At 39.0% G+C, this 16,938-nt stretch overlaps 1 protein-coding gene across 15 annotated transcripts in view; it reads right to left on the reverse strand.

Moving 5' to 3' along the window:
* The window catches only part of MCTP1 (multiple C2 and transmembrane domain containing 1), a 609,877-nt gene that overhangs the window by 246,682 nt on the left and 346,257 nt on the right, over positions 1-16,938 (reverse strand). For all 15 annotated transcript variants that reach the window (XM_054489419.2, XM_054489418.2, XM_054489417.2 and 12 more), the window contains exons 3-4: positions 15,228-15,370; positions 3,082-3,161 (exon numbers count right to left, since the gene is read on the reverse strand). In XM_054489419.2, the coding sequence (XP_054345394.1) occupies positions 3,082-3,161; positions 15,228-15,370 (223 nt within the window). The remainder of the gene's footprint in view (positions 1-3,081; positions 3,162-15,227; positions 15,371-16,938) is intronic.

Genomic DNA, 16,938 nt, shown 5'->3' on the forward strand with positions numbered 1-16,938 from the left:
TATAATTTCTGATCTTTTACATTTGCTGAGGAGAGCTTTACTTCCAACTATGTGGTCAATTTTGGAATAGGTGTGGTGTGGTGCTGAGAAAAATGTATATCCTGTTGATTTGGGGTGGAGAGTTCTGTAGATGTCTATTAGGTAGGCTTGGTGCAGAGCTGAGTTCAATTCCTGGGTATCCTTGTTAACTTTCTGTCTCGTTGATCTGTCTAATGTTGACAGTAGGGTGTTAAAGTCTCCCATTATTATTGTGTGGGAGTCTAAGTCTCTTTGTAGGTCACTCAGGACTTGCTTTATGAATCTAGGTGCTCCTGTATTGGGTGCATTTATATTTAGGATAGTTAGCTCTTCTTGTTGAATTGATCCCTTTACCATTATGTAATGGTAAAGGGATATTTACCATTGTCTCTTTTGATCTTTGTTGGTTTAAAGTCTGTTTTTATCAGAGACTAGGATTGCAACCCCTGCCTTTTTTTGTTTTCCATTTGCTTGGTAGATCTTCCTCCATCCTTTCATTTTGAGCCTATGTGTGTCTCTGCATGTGAGATGGGTTTCCTGAATACAGCACACTGATGGGTCTTGACTCTTTATCCAATTTGCCAGTCTGTGTCTTTTAATTGGAGCATTTAGTCCATTTGCATTTAAAGTTAATATTGTTATGTGTGAATTTGATCCTGTCATTATGATGTTAGCAGGTTATTTTGCTCGTTAGTTGATGCAGTTTCTTCCTAGCCTTGATGGTCTTTACAATTTGGCATGATTTTGCAGTGGCTGGTACCGGTCGTGCCTTTCCATGTTTAGTGCTTCCTTCAGGAGCTCTTTTAGGGCAGGTCTGGTGGTGACAAAATCTCTCAGCATTTGCTTGTCTGTAAAGGATTTTATTTCTCCTTCACTTATGAAGCTTAGTTTGGCTGGATTTGAAGTTCTGGGTTGAAAATTCTTTTCTTTAAGAATGTTGAATATTGGCCCCCACTCTCTTCTGGCTTGTAGAGTTTCTGCCAAGAGATCAACTGTTAGTCTGATCGGCTTCCCTTTGTGGGTAACCCGACCTTTCTCTCTGGCTGCCCTTAACATTTTTTCCTTCATTTCAACTTTGGTGAATCTGACAATTATGTGTCTTGGAGTTGCTCTTCTCGAGGAGTATCTTTGTGGCATTCTCTGTATTTCCTGAATCCGAATGTTGGCCTGCCTTGCTAGATTGGGGAAGTTCTCCTGGATAACATCCTGCAGAGTGTTTTCCAACTTGGTTCCATTCTCCTCGTCACTTTGAGGTACACCAATCAGATGTAGATTTGGTCTTTTCACATTGTCCCATATTTCTTGGAGGCTTTATTTGTTTCTTTTTATTCTTTTTTCTCTAAACTTCCCTTCTCGCTTCATTTCATTCATTTCATCTTCCATCACTGATACCCTTTCTTCCAGTTGATTGCATCGGCTCCTGAGGCTTCTGCATTCTTCACGTAGTTCTCAAGCCTTGGCTTTCAGCTCCATCAGCTCCTTTAAGCACTTCTCTGTATTGGTTATTCTAGTTATACATTCGTCTAAATTTTTTTCAAAATTTTCAACTTCTTTGCCTTTGGTTTGAATTTCCTCCTGTAGCTCGGAGTAGTTTGATCGTCTGAAGCCTTCTTCTCTCAACTCGTCAAAGTCATTCTCCTTCCAGCTTTGTTCCATTGCTGGTGAGGAGCTGCGTTCCTTTGAAGGAGGAGAGGCACTCTGCTTTTTAGAGTTTCCAGTTTTTGTGCTCTGTTTTTTCCCCATCTTTGTGGTTTTATCTACTTTTGGTCTTTGATGATGGTGATGTACAGATGGGTTTTTGGTGTGGATGTCCTTTCTGTTTGTTAGTTTTTCCTTCTAACAGAGAGGACCTTCAGTTGCAGGTCTGTTGGAGTTTGCTAGAGGTCCACTCCAGACCCTGTTTGCCTGGGTACCAGCAGCGGTGGCTGCAGAACAGTGGATTTTCGTGAACCGCAAATGCTGCTGTCTGATCATTCCTCTGGAAGTTTTGTCTCAGAGTACCCGGCCGTGTGAGGTGTCAGTCTGCCCCTACTGGGGGGTGCCTCCCAGTTAGGCTGCTCAGGGGTCAGGGGTCAGGGACCCACTTGAGGAGGCAGTCTGCCCATTCTCAGATCTCCAGCTGCGTGCTGGGAAAACCACTGCTCTCTTCAAAGCTGTCAGACAGGGACATTTAAGTCTGCAGAGGTTACTGCTGTCTTTTTGTTTGTCCGTGCCCTGTCCCCAGAGGTGGAGCCTACAGAGGCAGGCAGGTCTCCTGGAGCTGTGGTGGGCTCCACCCAGTTCGAGCTTCCCAGCTTCTTTGTTTACCTAAGCAAGCCTGGGCAATGGCGGGCGCCCCTCCCCCAGCCTGGCTGCTGCCTTGCAGTTTGATCTCAGACTGCTTTGCTAGCAATCAGCGAGACTCCGTGGGCATAGGACCCTCCGAGCCAGGTGCGGGATATAATTTCCTGGTGCGCCGTTTTTTGAGCCCATCGGAAAAGCGCAGTATTGGGGTGGGAGTGATCCGATTTTCCAGGTGCTGTCTGTCACCCCTTTCTTTGACTAGGAAAGGGAACTCCCTGACCCCTTGCGCTTCCCGAGTGAGGCAATGCCTTGCCCTGCTTTGGCTCGTGCACAGTGCGCTGCTCCCACGGTCCTGCGCCCACTGTCTGGCACTCCCTAGTGAGATGAACCCGGTACCTCAGATGGAAATGCAGAAATCACCCGTCTTCTGCATCGCTCACGCTGAGAGCTGTAGACCGGAGCTGTTCCTATTCGGCCATCTTGGCTCCCCCTGGAATGTCTCTTTTATCTGTCGATTACTGGTGCTTAGCACAGTACTGGGGAACAGAGCAGGTAGGTATCCAAGAAGTTTTCAGTTGAAAAGTTGTCGAATGAGGTTGTCAGGGAAGATGCTATTATTTCCACTGGGTAAGTGAGGAAGACGGATTTGAGAAAGGCTGACTAGCATGAAGTCTCACCACTATAAATGACAGAACTAGACCCCAGATCAGCTGACATTTTCTGTTACACAAGCCCACTGCATGACAAGGGGTGGTGATATTACAGCAGTTCAAAAGTTACCTGTTTAACTCCAACTGTGTCAGATCCAGAAAGGCTGAGCCCATAAAGTCATCCTGTAGTCCAAAATCATAGTCAAATACCTGAGAAGCGAAAGAGAAAAAGCCTTGTTATAAATATCTGCAATATAAGCTTTATGTGATAATGTCTTGGTCATAAAATGTTGGTTGTCTATGTCACCAAAAGCATACTAATATTTGTATTTTAAAATAATTGTTTTTGTACTTTGGAATATTAGAGTCTCACAAAACACTTAAAGAAAATTACATTTTATTTTTTACTTAATATTACTGATTGATTATATCAAATAGAACTTTAAGGTAGATGTAACATAATCAAATAAAATATAGTAAATCTTCAAAAATGTGGGAAAAAGCATAGAATTCAACAAGTATGTCTTTCATATTGGGCTATGTTTGATGAGAATATGATTCCAATATCTTCGTATTTTTTAGGCCATTAAAGATACATTTTGTGATATAGGACAATGCCACTTTAAACATACAAATAAGTAAAAAGATACTATGATTAATGTACTTTATAAAGTTATACTAAGGTTAAGTTAAAATAAAGTTTTATTGTCACAAACAATTACTGGGGGATAATACTAATATACCTAACAACATAAAAACTAAAATGATAAGAAAAGACAGAGATAATGCGTTTTTTCCTTTTATCAATACTCTCTATCCAGTATCTTCTCTGTGTTTTGTGTGGTTCTTATTCACTGTGTGGTAAGTAAGACAGACAATGTCTCTGACCTCTTGGATTGTACATGGATGGTCTGAGATGGCCTATAAATACTAAATACAGTTCAGTTATAAGTGCTATGCAGCAAATAAATGTCTAAGAGGTGTGTGGGGAGCTGCTATTTTAGATGAGGAGACCAGGAACTCCTCTCTGAGGAAGGATATTTGTGTAGACACCCAAATAATGGGAAGGAGTACACTATGCTAGTAAGAGCAAGAGCCCTCTAGCTAAAGGAAACGGCAAGCCCAGGAGAGGGAATGATGTGTTTCACACATCAGTTGTGATCAGCAAGAAACCAGTGGGGTTGAAGCAAATGGAGAGAGACAGAGAATGGAAGGATGCTGGAGGGATAGTTCAGAGCTAGATCAGTTAGGGCCATTTCCAAAGGATGCTAAGTAAATGGGAACTGGCTAACTTCCATCCGTCTATTAATTTTGTCACGCATTCATTCCCTCAGCCAATATTGACTAAGTACTTATTATGTGTCAGGCAATATGCTAGGAACTGAGTAAACAGTGGTAAGCAAAAATGCCATTTTCAACGCTTACAGTTTAGTGAGGGAGACAGACGTTAAACAAGGAAGTGCGTAGGTGATATGTGGTTACAAATTCTGGTAAGTGTTTTAAGGAAAAGAAGAGAGAACGAAGAGAAAGTAAGGAAGTAAGTAAAGAAGATCAGGGAAACCGTTTACGATGAAAAAAAAAAAAATGCTACCAGATGAAATTTAGAGCTGTCACTTCCTGACCTTTCAAGGTAGAAAACATTTGTATTGAACACTGGAGTAATTGAGCATAACCAGATAAATCTGCTCTTGAATGGATGACCTGGGCCTTTGGTTGCTCCAAGATGTGAGAATCCATGAAGCTGAATCAACAGCCCAGCACTCCTATGCTGAATTCTTGGCACAACAGTTAGAAAGCTCAAAGCAGAGCAGCCCTGAATCAGTTGCTCTTTTTTTTTTCTCTTTTTCTGTATTACAGGTGTACTTCAATTTAAGAAAATTTAATATGTAAAAAATTGATACTTAAATAAAAAGATAAATACTTTGCATCACAAAAGGATTCTTAGATTTGAAGAGTCACATGGGGATTTATTTAAGTAATAAGCTCCCCTAATGCCTTTTAAATTATTCAATTTGCAGTCATTTGATTTACATACAACCTTTCAAGAATGCATTTATTGTAGAAAGCTCAGCACTCCTGCAATAAATATTCTCCTTGACCAATTACGCTTCTGAGCTTTAGTCATCTGCTCAGTGGTATAGCACATGCATGTACTGAACATCTTACGCAACTGACATCTCTGTATTTGCAAGTGGCTGCAGCAGCATATTTCACAATATACAATTTACACCAAAACACTGGGGAAATTTCTCTTGTGGAATCTCATCTAATCGTATCATCCTTAGGCTTAAAATCTTGGGGGAGAAAATAGGTGGCATATAATCAGTGAGATCACCTGAGGTTCACCCACACACATGAGGTTGAGAGCTGTGAATCCAGTGAATTTATTAGTGCAGACAGCCCAACTGGGCGATTCAACATCCAACGTCTTTTCACTCTCATAGTGAGAGTCTTTCCTATCATCCTAATGCTGGATGTCTACTTTAACTCTCAATTTCTATTAATCTGCAAAGGCATAAACATGGGAAGAAAAGGAAACACTAGAATCCATGCATTAATGAAATTATTAGCTATGCTGCTTGGTTCCAAGCTCTACACACTATTTGTCAGAGGGAGCATTTCTCTAAGTGAGCTTCAGAAATACAGAGCATAGGAGAGATATAAAATAGGAAAAGGTACTCCCACTGTACTAACAACAAGCACAGTTAATGCTTATTAATGTTTACTCAATATTTACTAGGCACAACCCAGTTAACAAGGTATTGTTGTTTCTATTTTTCAGATAATGAATAGAAAGCTGAAAAAACACATGTTATTTTCTCCCCAAATCCTAGGGCTAGGAAGACACAAGATTCAAATCTTGTTGTATTGATTGTCATAAACAGAATGTGTTTAAATTTCACAAATATGTCTTAGGCACCCACTCTAAGAGAAGAGCTGCAAATTAAAACATGAATGGTTTAGATGAGATCCTTGCTTTCATGGAGCCTTCACACCATTAGTTGGAAACATTAGATAGCAGGTAGAAGTTGCTTGGGACTTGGTAACACCTTCTGTATTCTCAAGTGACTTTAGAACAATAAATATTTAATTTTAGGTTGCCTGTTCACTCCCATGGTAGTTTCTTTTGCTGTGCAGAAGCTCTTGAGTTTAATTAGATCCCATTTGTCAATTTTAGCTTTTGTTGCCATGCTTTTGGTGTTTTAGACATGAAGTCCTTGCCCATGCCTGTGTCCTAAATGGTATCGCCTAGGTTTTCTTCTAGAGTTTTTATGGTTTTAGGTCTAATGTTTAAGTCTTTAATCGATCTTGAATTGATTTTTGTATAAGGTGTAAGGAAGGGATCCAGTTTCAGCTTTCTACATATGGCTAGCCAGTTTTCCCAGCACCATTTATTAAATAGGGAATCCTTTCCCCATTGCTTGTTTTTTTCAGGTTTGTCAAATGGGAGAAAATTTTCACAACCTACTCATCTGACAAAGGGCTAATATCCAGCATCTACAATGAACTCAAACAAATTTACAAGAAAAAAACAACCCCATCAAAAAGTGGGCAAAGGACATGAACAGACACTTCTCAAAAGAAGACATTTATGCAGCCAAAAAACACATGAAAAAATGCTCACCATCACTGGCCATCAGAGAAATGCAAATCAAACCACAATGAGATACCATCTCACACCAGTTAGAATGGCAATCATTAAAAAGTCAGGAAACAACAGGTGCTGGAGAGGATGTGGAGAAATAGGAACACTTTTACACTGTTGGTGGGACTGTGAACTAGTTCAACCATTGTGGAAGTCAGTGTGGCAATTCCTCAGGGATCTAGAACTAGAAATCCCATTTGACCCAGCCATCCCATTACTGGGTATACACCCAAAGGACTATAAATCATGCTGCTATAAAGACACATGCACATGTATGTTTATTGTGGCATTATTCACAATAGCAAAGACTTGGAACCAACCCAAATGTCCAACAATGATAGACTGGATTAAGAAAATGTGGCACATATACACCATGGAATACTATGCAGCCATAAAAAATGATGAGTTCATGTCCTTTGTAGGGACATGGATGAAACTGGAAATCATCATTCTCAGTAAACTATCGCAAGAACAAAAAACCAAACACTGCATATTCTCACTCATAGGTGGGAATTGAACAATGAGAACATATGGACACAGGAAGGGGAACATCACACTCTGGGGACAGTTGTGGGGTGGGGGCAGGGGGGAGGGATAGCTTTAGGAGATATACCTAATGCTAAATGACGAGTTAATGGGTGCAGCACACCAGCATGGCACATGTATACATATGTAACTAACCTGCACATTGTGCACATGTACCCTAAAACTTAAAGTATAATAATAAAAAAAATGTAAAAAAACAAATATTTAATTTTAAACAAGAAATTCACCTTACTGTTTACTAAAAATCCATTGGGAAGTGTATCAGTTAAAATGCTTTTGTTTTTGTTTTTAATACAAAACTCAACTCAACTGGCTTCAATTTCTAGTTCAAATGACTGAAGAAATGTCTGTAGGTAATTATGGCTTCTGGAAAGTTTTAATTTGGCAGTTCAAACAATTCATGCATTTATTAATTCATTTGTTTGAAAAATATTTGGTGAGCACCCACAATGTTCCAGGTACTGTACTTGGCATTTGAAATACAGCAGTGATCAAAACAGTCAAAGTCTTTGATTTCTTGGAGCTTACATATGGGGTGGGGAGAGACAGACAATAAAGAAATACATATGCCAAGTAGTAGTGATAAGTGCTAAGGAGAAAAATATTTCAGAGTACTGGAGTGATGAGACCTACTATTTATACATGATGTTCAGAAAGGACAATGAGATTGGGAGGTATTTCCCCATGATAGGAAAAGTGTGTTTCATAATGAGGGAATAGGAAAGTGCATTCCATGACGAGGAAAGTGTCTTCCACGAGGGGGGAACAGGAAGTGGAACGGCCCTGAGGAAACTGGCCAGGGGCCAGTGAGGCTGAAAGTAGTAAGCAAGAGAAGGGAGCTGGAACATTAGTTCAGGCTTAGGCCATGGGGCCTACCATCATATTTTAAAGTCTGGGAGAAGGATCCAGACAGGAGACTGAGAAGGAGCAGCTACTGAGGGAGGAGGAAAACCAGGACAGTGGTATCCTGAAAAGAAACTGAAGAAAGAATGTTAAGATGGAGGAAGTAGTTAACTGTATCAAAGGTAAATGATATAGCCTAATCCCATTTCTGCCTCTCCAGTTCTTATCAGAGATTCCTCATCACTACTGCCTCAATAGCTGCCCCAGGATGCTAATGGCCTGCCAGGAGGTCCAGAGTGGCATGCTTCTTTACTCAAGTCTAGTGGGGAAGCGTGAGCTGCTTTGTCCCAACATTCCCAGCAAAGTACTGAATCCGTTCCAGATGGGCCAGCTCATACCACATGCCTATTTATCGGCCAAAGATATGGAAGTGGCTTAATGGCTAGCATAGGTTGCCTTTATTTTTAAAGGCAATGGTGAAGTCAGTGTCCGTGGAACCATATGGATCTTCAAAGAGAAAAATTGGGAGCCCATAGAAAAGGTAAAAAGAGATATACGTTTAGAAAATCCTCAACTAATATCCCTAACAGAGAACCCAAACTAGGGTTCTTATGATGGCTCCAGGTGCCATGATACTTGCCTCTCTAGAGCTAAAGCTAGTTGACACTCACCTGTAGCTCAGTCCCGGTCTTGGCTTTAGGAAAACTCCTGATATGAATCAGGGAGACTTTCAGGATTTCTAATTCAAGGCTTTGTCTCAGCATCAAGTTATCCTTGCCAAAGGTTCTGCAACTTATAGATTGACGTCCTTGATGCTGGCCTATGTGTTAGTTTTGGGATCTCACTCAGGTCTTGCTTTGACCGCCCACGTGGACATTCCCTTAAATCCATGTTCGGCATCCTTCTCCTCCAGTGCTGACTGATTGCATGGAGAAACATCTCTTTCTTATGTTATTCACTCTGAATATTGTTTTCTTCTTGCCTCTATTATGTAGTTGTCTGGCTGAGTAATATGTCTGTATCCTAGGAAACTTGTACCTGGGCTAGATGGAACAGCCCCGTTTGTGTCTTCAACCTCTGTCTTCACTTTGTTTTGAACTTTATTTCTGATCTATTCTCCTATTTCCAGAATCTCTGGAATCTGCTTTTGTTGCGTAGGCATTTTGCTTGCCTGGTCTTTGTCTGCAAAGAGAAAATAGCTCCATCTCCTCCCTGTGATACCATACTGTGATCTTACCCAGTCCTTGGGCTCTACCTTGACACCAAGCAATATGGTTAATATCCCCATAGGATTTTTCCCAGCCCCAGTATTGGGGAAATGGACAATGGATGTAGCAATAATTTGGCCCTTCCATGTCTACCCTTTCCTATTGCAGTTCACTGTCTGTGCCTAATTATGTTCTGAATTATGACAGGGAGTATCTAATTGGCACCCATTCAGTAATATGACATCACTCCTTAGAATTTTCTATTGCATTCCTTACATGGTAATTTCTGTGATTGAATTAGTAATAATATAATATCTCATTTTTCTGTTTCCCACAGAATATATGATAGTATATCCAATTTCAAAATAATCTAAAAATATTTTAGTGTTAGTTTACCATATATATATATATATATATATATATATAGAGAGAGAGAGAGAGAGAGAGAGAGAGACAGGGTCCAGGGCCTCACTCTGTCACCCAGGCTGGAGTGCAGTGATGTGATCATGGTTCGCACTACACCTTAAACTACTGGGTTTAAGGGATCCTCCAGGCTCAATCTCCCTAGAGTTGGGACCACAGGTGCATGCCACCATGTCTGGCTTTAACATTTTTTTTTTTTTTTTTTTTTTTGTAGAGACAGGTTCTCCCTAGGTTGCTCGGGCTGGTCTTGAACCTCCTGAGTTCAAGCGATCCTCCCACCTCAGCCCCACAAAGTGCTGGGATTATAGGCATGAGCCACTAATAATATTTGAAACCATATTAGAGCTTCTTTAAAGGCCTAAGCCATCTCATGAGATCATATAATGTGATCTAAGATATAAGATCCTACTTAGCAACAGTGTCCAAGACTCATTTTTATGCTAAGGCAGTTTCAGAATAACCATCACACTGTAAAAGAATAGTTAAAGCCAAAAAATCATAGAAGTGACATTGTAAAACAAATAAACAAAACCAAAACCTAACTATGACCTTAGCAATTAGTCATCTTTAGTGGAAACCAGAAGCTATCTTACTTAACTGCTAGGTGGACATAAACTAACCCTTAATCTCTGAGTCTCATGTACCTATACAAAAGAGATGAAAACAGTTATTTGCAGGGTTATGGTGAGGGTTACATGAGATGATATTGGCCTGGCATTTAGCACTGTTCTCAGTCCATGGTAGTAACCATTACTATGATGAAGATGTGATTGCAGATTTCATTTTTCTGAGACTCAATAACTTCACATGTTCTTTGCCCACAATCCAAAAGCAAGTATGGTCATGTTTTTTTGTTTGTTTTGTTTCATTGCTAATTTTGTTTTGGTCCAAAATAGTGGAAATTCTTGATTCATGCATTTAGCAAGTGTTTTTGAACCATGTAAGACAAAACATCTGAGATAATACAAACATCTTACTATGGCGGAATACTTTGGTTTGGGTGCTCTATGGTTTATGGCTGGAAACGTATTTCCATTCCAACTACTCATTTGTTTCCATTTAAATGTCCAGAAAAGCGGCTCCCTACCTCTGCCTCAGAATAACCTATTGAGGTGTTTTAAAAATACAGAAGCTTGGATTCTACTTCAGAGGTCCTGAATCAGAGTCTTAGCAAGTGAAACTTGGACTTCCAGATTCTTTAAACCTTTATGAATAACTCTGGTGTACAACCAGGGATGAGAATCATTGGTATATGACATTTTTAAGTGTCCTTATAAGCTACTGAGAAATAATTTTGGACAGGACAGTAATGTGGTCCTTAACTTAAACAGAGTTTAAAGTAACATTTTCAACTTTAATTCTTAAGCTTGGATAGAAATGAATTATTTAAGGAAATGTCCAATTTGTTAAAATGACCATCTTAGAAACAGTCATGTGGTCCCATACAATTATTTTTCTAATGTATCAAAATGTTTCTATTTTTAGCAGAGTGCTCCCAATTAATACGCCGATCTCCAACTCATGATTAGGCCAAACAAACAATTTACATAAATATATTCCCCTTTATGTTACTTTTATCTCTTCTACTGTAATTCTGGCGTTCACTGTGAACCTGGGATAATAGTGTCAGTGAAATAAAAATGCAGAATTTGAATTCAACTGAAATGGGTGTCAAATTTATCCTATTATCTAAGATGTGTGTTGGAGCATCACTGTGAATACAGGGCAGACTAAAGTGGCTCCTGTCTCAATTAAAAGCACTGCATTTTAACTCCCAGCTGCTATTCTTACCTTATTAGATATAGATTTTATAGCTAATTCTCCAAACCTTGTTCTTACCTGCACAGAATATGCTCTTTTCATTAAAATTAAAAGTTACATAAATTCTAACCAATTGCAAAGAATATTTTTATTTTGTGTAGTTTTTTTAAAAAATGACAGTTCCAAGATTTTTTTTTAAATAAAATGTTTTTACTAGAAATGATACAAGCACTTCAACTTGAGTGCACTTTTATAACCTTAGCTCAGAACTGAATTTTGTTTTCCTTGGTAATTTTTACATTGATAGAAATCAGATTACAGGGTACTGATGGACTTCTTTTTCCTCTAACTATAGATAGGAGGGTCGTATACTTAATGCGTTCTAACTATCTAGTTCACAGGTGCATTTTCATACTCTCAGTCACTACAGAATTGATTAGTCCCTAAGAAATCTTTTGGGCAAGATTAATAATCTGTCGTGGAGGATGTGGGCTCATATCAGAACTGAGTCAGTCACGCAGGCCTGCATAGAGACAATACAAATGATGCAATTTGTATGAAATTCTAATAACTTCAAATATTATTTCCACCAAGGTACCTTATTTGATTCTTCCCCCAAGATGAAGCAAAAAATGGAACACAAATAACGGAAAAAATAAAGCAAAAAGTTAGAGATTTTCTTCCAAAAAAAGCCCTAGGCATTTTACAGAAAATGAAAATCAACTGAAAAAAATAGGAAAGCATTTAAAAAGTATATTTAATAGTTTTAAAATATTATAAAGTATTGTATATAATCAAGTAACATCATTTTATATGTGTACTAGTATCTCAGAGACTTGCATGATTTCTATAACTTAATTGTCTTTCTCATATAGAAATGTAAAAAGTGACAATGTAAAAATGTAAGTAAAGCATAAAAATATTTAAAAGTAACTGTGTATCCTCTTCTGTATGGTGGAAGTTACATTGTGGCTACATAATCTTATATATTGAAAGTTCAAAGTGATTTAAAAAAAACCCAACAACCTTTGGGCTTGCTTTCTTAGCTTCTTTACTCATAGTGTGTCATTAACCAAGCCTTCTGGCCTGCATACAGTGTTGCTGTCTTCATTTACAGTATATGTACATTTATAGTATATGTACGTGTACTGTATATATGTAGACTATATATATACAGTATATGTATAGATACATACATATATACACTTATACTGTATATTTATACATATACATACATACATGTATATTCTTGCTCTCAAGTCAAGACCATTTCTGCCACAATTTAAAAAATTTTGGCCGGGCGCAGTAGCTCACGCCTGTAATCCCAGCACTTTGGGAGGCCGAGGAGGACGGATCATGAAGTCAGGAGATCAAGACCATCACGGCTAACATGGTGAAACTCCTTCTGTACTAAAAAATACAAAAAATTAGCCGGGTGAGGTGGTGGGTGCCTGTAGTCCCAGCTACTAGGGAGGCTGAGGCAGGAGAATGGCATGAACTTAGGAGGCAGAGCTTGCAGTGAGCCGAGATAGTGCCACTGCACTCTAGCCTGGGGGACAGAGCGAGACTCTGTCTCAAAAAAAAAGAAATTATTTTGTATAAATTTATGGGGTACAAGTACAGTTGTGTTACATGTGAAGATTGTGCATAGCAGTCAAGTCAGGACTTTCAGGGTATCCATCATCTGAATAACATACATTGCACCCATTAAGGAATTTTTCATCATCTAGCCTCTTGCTACCCCCTCATCCTTCCAACTGTACAGTGTTTATCATTCCACTGTCTATGTCCATGTGTGCACATTAGGTAGCTCCCACTTATAAGTCAGAACACCATCATCCTTTTTTTGCGTACTTCAGTTTTTTGTTTATTTCTTTTTGAGCCTAGTAAGACATTCCTTTTGAAAAATGCATTTTGGCATTTGGATTTCTGCATAGATGAATACTTACTCTTGAACACAAGAGAATAACAAAAGCACCTGACCAATATCTAATATAATTTAAGGAAATTCATATGTAACCCTTTCTAAGACAGGACAGTCACATGGTTCTTTCATGGAGTAAAATACTAATGAAGGATAGATCCAAAGTAGAAGTAATTAAAAATAAACTTTTTTCTTCTCATGATTTTTCACTTCAGCAACATTAATGAGATCCAAACAGCCTGTTGCTGTCCTTATTAACACCTGCTTTCTTTCCTGACCATTTTCTTCATACCTGCCATTGCTCTAACTCATGTCTCCTGATCTCCCACCTCCCCACCCCAGAAATAATACTTCCTTCACAGCCCACTTGTCTTTTCTTTATTCCTTTGTCATTGCCTATCTCAGCTCCTTATTACAAAGATAATTCCTCTTTTTCTCATGTGGATATTTCTTTCTCTCTAGAAGTGAGGAACAGGGAAGAAACATCTCTGACCACAAAGGTCTTCCCTTTTGTGGGAGAAGGGTTGGCTACGCACACTCTCATATTAACATTATTGTGCCATCCTATATTACGTAGTTAAAGACAGTTCAAAAACGCTATTTAAGGCCAGGCACAGTGGCTCATGCCTATAATCCCAGCATTTTGGGAGGCCGAGGAGCGCAGATCACTTGAGGCCAGGAGTTCAAGACCAGCCTGGCCAGCATGGTGAAATGCCGTCTCTACTAAAAATACAAAAAATAACTAGGCATGGTGGTGGGTACCTGTAATCCCAGCTACTGAGGAGGCTGAGGCAAGGGAATGGCTTGAACCCAAGAGATGAACGTTGCAGTGAGCCAAGATCGTGCCACTGCACTCCAGCCTGGGTGACAGAGTGAGACTCTGCCGCAAAAAAAAAAAAAAAAAAAAAATGCTATTGAATTGATTTTCTTTAGCCAATGTCCAATGGAGACAATTTATTATGCAAGTGTGTGTCTATTTGCCCCATAATGACTTATAGAAAATTAACTGTATACTTAGGAGATTCTCTTTTCAACCTTCTTATAAACTATCCTCTTATAATTTCGGTAACAACTTGATTATTTCTTGTTCCTTTCTGTGGAGGAAAGAAACAACTAGAGGTAATACAATGATGATATGAGGGGAAGAAGTATGCCTAGTGATTGCTGAAAGATGAGATTCCTGGCTCATGTGCCAGTAGTAACAACTTAGGGAAAAGGGTGGGATATGTGCTGTTGTGGTAAAAGTAGAGAAAGGTCTGGTCACTGAATGAACAGTCAGAGCCTAGGAGCAAAAAAGAATATAAGTACCTAGAGATGTAAATTAAACAAAAGCTGGGCATGAAAATAAAACAAGGAATAGGGCTCAGAATAGGAACTAGGTTGTAACTCCTCAAGTTCTTCTCTTTCTTTTGATTACATCAAATGAGAGGAAAGACTCCCCACCCCCACCCCCCCATTTTTGGTAATCTAATAGAGATAGGAGTTTTTCTTCCCCATCGCCTTCACCCTTCTCATGCTCCAAGTAAAGCATTTTGCTTGCAGCCAGAAATGGCAGATCTTAAATAATACAATTTTTAAACAGAAAGACTGGGTTCTGTGTAAGTTCTCCTTTCTGTTAGCTTATATGGAAACTTGTTTTCATACGCTCCCAAAGTGCACTAAATCAGTTGGCAATACCAAGCACCAGGGATATACTTCATAATCCTTCTAAATGACTGGCAAGAGAACTGTCCTGGAGAAGAATGCCCCTGCTAGCTCCTCCTTCCCTCTATCTCACTTCTATCATATTATCAATAGATTAGAGTGGTGAACAGCAGAACACATCTCTGGTGAAAACTCTCATCAGACAAAGAAACATGATAAAACTCAGTAAATAGGGATTTCCACATCAGTTTCTATCAGGAAAAAACAAATAAATGGCTCACCTTTATATACAATGGCTCCCTAAGATGATCAACCAGAATGCAAGCTTTTTCTTCCCACACAGGGTTGAGGTTCTTGTGTATTATCTTACTTCTAAAAACTTCTTTTCCTCCGATTTTAAACTTCACATATGGATCACTTGTCCCTGTTAAATAGATACAGATTGATCCATGTTAATCATGCCTTGGTTTGGAAGCAAGAGAACCACTCATCAAAACAACAAAAAGTATTTAAAGGAAGAAAAGTTAAATTAAAATTATCTATGCAAAAATAAGAGTTAAGTGTGTTCTTATGAATTTTTTATTATATATTGAAGTGATAAATAATAATAATTATTATTATTTCATCTTCTGATCTTAATCCTGTAACCTTGTCCTGGTAGTTAAAAACAGTCTATTCCAGCAATCCCACTAGTGGACATCTACCCAAAGGAAAAGAAATCATTTTATCAAAAAGATATCTGACTCAAATGTTTATCACAGCACTTTTCACAATAGCAAAGACATGGAATCAACAGACTATTGGGCTAAAATGTGATATATATATATATATATATATATATATATATATATATATGCACATATATGCCATGGAATACTACTCAGCCATAAGAAAGAAATCATGTCTTTAGCAACAACATGGATGGAACTGGGCTATTACTCTAAGTGAAATGACTCAGAGAAAGAAAGTCAAAAACAACATGCACTCTTTTACAAGTGGGAGCTAAACAACTGGTACACATGAAGATAAAGAATGGAAAAATAGACATTGGAGATTCCAAAAGGTAGGAGGATAGGAGAGGGGTGAAGAATGAAATACCACCTATTTGGTACAATGTATACGACTTGGGTGATGGGTATTCTAAAAGCCCAGACTTTACCACTATGCAATACATCCATGTAACACAACTGCACTTGCCTCCCTAAATCTATTTTTTAAAACCACACTCTATTGCATATTGAATGTGTAAATTTAATAAAAGTTATAAATCATAGAGATTAATCTGATATTTCTCTTGATATCATCTGGTCAACTATAAAAAGATGTTGAATAATCTTCACTGATTTAAATAGTTTTAAAAGCATATATACGCTGCTAAAATTTTATACTAGTCTAATGGGCTTAGGAAAAGATGAGTGTTAAAGTGGGCTTCATTTCATCCTTGGTCCCATATTTTTTCTTGCTCAGAAGTTTCAATTTTAGAATGTTAGGAAGGGGTGGAGGTCTCAGAGAAAGACATCAGGAGAAAGGGGAACACATGTTTAATAAGTGAACTGGATTCTTTGTATTATCCCTTGACACCTCCTAAACTCCCTATGATGATAAAGAAAATCAAAGTTGATTCCCAGGCAAGATGGCCAAATAGGAACAGCTCCAGTCTGCAGCTTCCAGTGAGACCAATGCAGAAGGCGGGTGATTTCTGCATTTCCAACTGAGGTACCCGGTACTTCTCAGTGGGACTGGTTGGACAGTGGGGGCAGCCCACGGAGGGTGAGCAGAAGCAGGGTGGGGCATCATTGCCTCACCCAGGAAGTGCAAGGGTTCGGGGAACTCCTTCTCCTAGCCAAGGAAAGCCATGAGGGACCATGCCGTGAGGGATGGTGCTATCTGGCCCAGATACTATGCTTTTCCCATGGTCTTCACAACCCACAGACCAGGAAATTCCCTTGGGTGCCTATGTCACAGGGCCTCTGGTTTCAAGCACAAAACTAG

The sequence above is a fragment of the Pongo pygmaeus genome, chromosome 4 (genome assembly GCF_028885625.2).
Source record: "Pongo pygmaeus isolate AG05252 chromosome 4, NHGRI_mPonPyg2-v2.0_pri, whole genome shotgun sequence".
Taxonomy (NCBI): Eukaryota; Metazoa; Chordata; class Mammalia; order Primates; family Hominidae; genus Pongo; species Pongo pygmaeus.